Below are 5,615 nucleotides of genomic sequence, written 5' to 3' on the forward strand. Positions count from 1 at the left end.
TGCTTGAAGAGTGAGAGTCACCATTTGACAGATACCAGACGGAGCCTGCCTGATTGTTAGGGGGCCAACTGAGCCCCTCCCTGGTTTTGGGGGGTACTCAGAGCTGGAAGAAGCTTTTAATCAACAGGCTACCACCCTGGTCCCACGAACCCTTATGGAGGCATTGTTTCAGCTCCTTCAGGCAAGATTCTGCAATTCTAAAAACGGGGGTGATATTCCACATAATAGTTGCCAACGGTCCAGAGAGAAAAAATGCCCTGTCCCTTTAACAGAGGCTTAATTTGATGTTATTTACCAGATGATGCTGTTTACCTCAGTGCCCTGAAAAGCTCCACTTGTCTATTCCTCAGATTAAGCTTCTATTAAAGGAATACGACATTTTGGCTGCAGGTTGTTTGCAAGACTACAACTCTAATTTCAGTGGAAACGAAGACTATCGTGCCAATGGGATGACATCACTTCTGGGATGACGTCACTTCCAGTCAGAGAGATGCTTATTTGTAGATCCCCACCACCCTAAACCTCCTAGAAATGATGGGAATGCCTTTAATTAATATACTATGGACAAATTGGTGAAGGAAGATGTAGCTTAAACGTCTACCTTGTCAAGCATCCTAGGAGTTTATTACAAATGCCCTTGGAAGAACTACAAGCAGGGCCTGGAAGCCACGGGTTCACCCTGTTGGTGCCTCCCCCTTCGGCAGCTGACAGAGGTATACTGGTGTAAACATGGAGGACCCATCTAACCATCACTGCTATACGTTATTGATGGATCTCTTCTCCATGAATCTTCTTTTAAATCCATTTATGCTAGTGACCTCCAGAAATGGTCTTAGCCAATGGGCAGCGAGGGTAGCTGCCTTGGGCTCAATGCTGAGGTGAATGACTGCCCACAGCCTTGCCCCTCCAACAGGTTGCCAACTCCAGGTTGGGAAATTCCTGGATATTTGGGGGTGCAGCCTGGGGAGAGCAGGGTTGGAGGAGGGAAGGGACCTCAGTAGTATATAACAAGGGGCGGACCCGCGATACTCACGGGGGGGAGGCAGAGGAGGAAGCAGCAGGAGAAGGTAAGTACCCCCCTATCCCGCCGGTTCCCCCCATCTCCTCCACCCCCCCTTCCGCTCGGCCCTCGCTGCTCTCTCCCCCACCCCCATCCCGGCCCTCGCTGCTCTCTTCCCCCCCCCTCCGCGGCGGCGGGAGGCCGGCTGCAGAGCATTCCCTGCACATGCGCAGGGGACGCTCTGTCAGTTTCGGGGGGATTTAAACATCCCCCCGATATTTTTTACATGGTTTCTGATTTTTGTGCACACCTGGGGACCGCCCCACGTGTGCACAAAACTCTCCCTCCCCTCCAGTTGCCCCCGATGTGCGGAAATAAGTATCCGCAGACCAGGGGGCAACTTGGCTATTAGATATATAGATGTCATAGAGTCGTCCCTCCAAAGCAGCCATTTTCTTCATGAGAACTGATCTCTGGAGTCAGGAAATTATTTGTAATCCCAGGAGATCTCCAAGCCCCACCTAGAGGTTGGCAGCCCTAGGCAGTGGCCACTCACGCCCACTCCCATCTGGGGTTCAGGCAGCTGGCTTCCAGGAGCAGCTTCCTTCCTCCCCCTTACATGGGGCAAGGGTTGAAGGTGCTTTCAGCCATGAGAGTCCCCACGTACCACCTGAAGTGGTACAGGTAGGCTGCCAACTGCCTGGAGCAAAAACATGTCCTGTCCCTTGAATGGAAGGTTAATAGGATGTTATTTGCCCGCTGATATATGCCACGAAAAGCTCCCTCTGCCCATTTCCATGCATTAAGCCTCTGTTAAAGGGACAGGACATGGGTTCGCCAGGCTTGTTGGCAACCCTACAGCCCAAGCACAGCTTCAGTACCTTACTGAAAACTAGGCCAGTTTCTGCTTGTTTCTTGGGTATTACAGCTGCACAAGAAGGAGCTCCTTTTTTGGACACAGACCATTTCTGATGTAAAGCAAAACGTTCTTGGGTGTTCTTGTGCTACACTTAATCCACCCCAGCGGCCAGTGAAACTGGTGCCTGCCAAGGAATTTACATTGATTTATACAAAGACCTCTCTCACACAAAGCCAGAATTACAATACCAGGAGGAGGATGGGTTTTCCTCAGCAGAAAAGTATGCGTAACTCTTCCCTCACCATTCCACCCTCTTCTATAGTTTCATGCTAAAATAACCCCTATAGTTGAAGAAGCAGGAGATGTTTTTCATTAATCACTAGACAAGAGCTGGTGGGAAACTGTCAATATGTATATTAACTTTGGATAGGGGGACACCCAAGTTCAAATCCCTCCTCAGCCATAAACCCTCTGGGTGCAAATCTTATTTCTCCCTGGTTTAGGAACAGGCTGGAGGTAGAGTTGATCATTTGCCTGTTTGAAGAAAAAAGATGGGTCAAGTATTTCAAAACCTTTAAATTTTATTAGACCAAGTTTTTAAAAGATACTTTAATGATCATGTTTTTGAAACTCCGCTAATTCAAAAAACGAGCCAGTTACTGCGTGACGCAACAAAATAGACTTTTCAAACCTTGTAATGGATTTATTATGACTTTTTCAGGCGTTTTCTAGAGCTGCCAGCAATACACTGAACAGTTATTCCCTTTGGCTTTTATCCCGAAACACCAGGGTCAGCCTACGGTCACAAAATTTAAAACAATGGAAATAAAATGGAAATAAAGCAAACAGCAAAACAAATGTCAGTTTTTAAAGGCAGCTGTGGTAAACAGACAGTAGGCCAGCTCTTCCTTGTTTGGAGAGGCTTGCAGAGACTGCGTGGTGAACACAAGAAGTTTTGCCAGATTTGCCCCTGTCTTTCTGCAAGCTATTCCATATACTGCTTGGCAGCAAACCCAGGTCTGATAGGTAACCAGCTACCTGAACAACTGTACCCACATGAAAACTTTGTTTTGGCTGCTTTTGCAGTGGGCATTTTTAATTTTATACTTAAAACATTTTAGAAGCAGTGTTCCCTCTAAACTGTGCATGTGAGCGGAGTGACCGCTCATCATCAACACAGGAAGCTCCGCTTAGCAGCAATCTGGAGCTGTGCAAAGTCTTGCACTGCCCATTGCCCATTTTAAGATTACAGCAGTTATATTCTGCTCAGGATGGGAACTGCTCCACACGGGGGGTGGGGATAGAGGGAACATTGTTTAGAACAGGGGTGGCTAAACTTGCTCAACGTAAGAGCCGCATAGAATAAACGTCAGATGTTTGAGAGCCGCAAGACATGAACAGATATTACAAATGTTTTTATTTTTAAAAATATGCAAATTTGCTTTTTATTAACATTAAACGAGACTGCCAAAAATAAAAGTAAAAGGGGTAAAAACAGGTATTGATAATGATATTTATTTGTCCAATGGTATGTATTTGTTTGACACAGAAAGAGAGAGGTGGAAAGAAAGAATGAAAGAGGTGGAAAGAGAGAAAGAGAAAGAAACAAAGAAAGCAAATGGAAGGAAGGAACAGCATGGCTCCCCTTCGCTTCCCCAGCCACCCTGCCAGGAGCCGCACAATATGTGTGAGAACCACATGTGGCTCCCAAGCCACGGTTTGGCCACCCCTGGTTTAGAAGTATATCCCCAAAATGGAAAATGTGAAAAGGCCCTCATAAGTAGCTATTCTTCAGATCAGTTAAATGGGTCTGTCTACTATGTATGCATGCTAAAGATGCAAATCCTTTTGCTTAAAAAGAAAAATAGATGGTGTGTGCTGTTAATATTGCTACGGGTTTCAGGAGAGTTTAGTCTGGGTTTTATCTCTTATTCTGATTTATTTAAAATTCTGTATTTTATACATATAGACACTAGGATTGCCATTTGCCTGCTTCCTATGCTGGCCCCTGCCACACGGCAGGGAAAACACAAGGCGAAGCGCGGCTAAAGAGAGCTGCATCAAAAAAGATATGCGCGGGCAGGATCCCACGGATCCCGTGCACCGCGCGCCGTTGCTCCCCGGCACGATCACATGCCGAGGAGGAAGTGTCAGAGGCAAGGGGAGGCCACTGAACTGCGCATGCTCAAGCATGCGCAGTTTTGGCCGGAGGCCAGGATGTGCCGCTGCAAGGACGCGCGGCCAATCCCACGGCCGGTTTGAGCCGCTCCACTTCGCATGAACCACCCAGGTAGGTGGTTCTTTTTAGAGCGGGTTTTCGCTTGGAAGAGACAGATCAGGGACAGACAGGCAACGATTCCCAGATATTGCCGTGGGATCGCACCTGTTTGATCCGCCCCCATTCTGTCTCGCTCCCGGACCAAAACCCCTCGTATGAACGGGGCCGCTGACACTCAGTATGGCAGTGGGGAAATATGGAGGGGGATGGAGTTGTGTGACACTGTGACATCATTTCCACCTGAAAAACTGGAGTGCACAATGCTCTAGGAATCTTCCTAATGTGTATGGTAAAAATCATAGAGATTGAGAGGTTCCTAGAGTGTTGCACAATGTGGTGATGCCACTTCCAGTTTTCCAGCTAGAAATGACGTCACAGTGCAATGCTACTGACACCTGTCTCTACCCAGCTCTGATCTTTCCACTGGTTGCCAGCCAACGGCAACACTGGTAGACACACCTGTTAATAAATACAAAAATAATAATCATAAATAAATAAAATGCTATAGTGATGATTTTAAAAAACACTGCAGATGCTGTTATGTCAAACTATGTTTTTCTTGCAATTTAATTCTGAATATGTCCAAGAACAGGTCTTGAAGTTTGCCCTGAGACTATATCAGAATACTTCACAAAATGTTCCATTTCATTTTTTCCCCTAGGCTTCCTGGAGAGGTTGATCCCACCACAGTGTTTGCTTCCTTATCACCAGAGGGGCTGCTGATCATTGAGGGTCCTCAGATACCTCCCTACTACCAGTATGGAGACAGTAGCTATGGTAACGAGATACCTGTGGACAACCAAGAAGCCACCTGTGCCTGAAGCTCTCCTTGCATTTCCTCCCCTTCAGCCCTTGCTGTTCCTTCCTCGTGTGACTGCATTTGCCAAAAGCCAATTTGATTTTGTACATTTTCTTATAAGATCCTCTTTTGTAAAAATATGCCCTGCTGCTTCAAACAAGTTCTAGTCAGACCTCTGCATTGCTGGGAGAAGGTGGGTGCCCAGGCACCCTGGAAACGACACGTCTCATGGTCCCTTGTGGTTCAGATACTGTTGTGAGCATGTGCCGCAGCAGCATCTCAGACCTAAAGAAGCCTGGGACATCTATCTCTTCAAGTTGGGGGCTTTTTCCCTCAGTGTGTGTGAGTGCGTGTGTGTAAAATGCCATCAAATTGCAGCTGACTTATGGCAACCTTGACAAGGGCTTCCACAGCAAGAGAGAAGCAGAGGTGGTTTGCCATTGCCCCCCTCTGCGGAGTCTTCCTTGGTGGCATGCCATCCAAGTACCAACCCTGCTTAGTTTCCAAGATCTGGCTATACCATGCTGCCTGCCCTCCCCTTTTCCTCAGTAGCCATTGTTATAACAACTCGTGTGTTATAACATCCCATATTTTTGATACAGCTCCTGAGGCCCTATGATAGGGACTTTGAACCAGAGGAACACCACCCAGCAAGACCTGTAGCCCTTTGGAGCCCACT

The 5,615-nt window shown here is 47.2% G+C and overlaps 1 protein-coding gene across 2 annotated transcripts in view; it reads left to right on the forward strand.

Moving 5' to 3' along the window:
• HSPB8 (heat shock protein family B (small) member 8) overlaps window positions 1-5,351 on the forward strand; it is a 43,868-nt gene extending 38,517 nt beyond the window's left edge. For both annotated transcript variants that reach the window (XM_015425325.1, XM_015425324.1), the window contains exon 4: window positions 4,799-5,351. In XM_015425325.1, the coding sequence (XP_015280811.1) occupies window positions 4,799-4,958 (160 nt within the window). In that variant the 3' untranslated portion in view covers window positions 4,959-5,351. The remainder of the gene's footprint in view (window positions 1-4,798) is intronic.
• Window positions 5,352-5,615: the final 264 nt, after the last annotated feature.

Source organism: Gekko japonicus, unplaced genomic scaffold (genome assembly GCF_001447785.1).
Source record: "Gekko japonicus isolate JY-2015 unplaced genomic scaffold, Gekko_japonicus_V1.1 scaffold135, whole genome shotgun sequence".
In the NCBI taxonomy this organism is placed as follows: Eukaryota; Metazoa; Chordata; class Lepidosauria; order Squamata; family Gekkonidae; genus Gekko; species Gekko japonicus.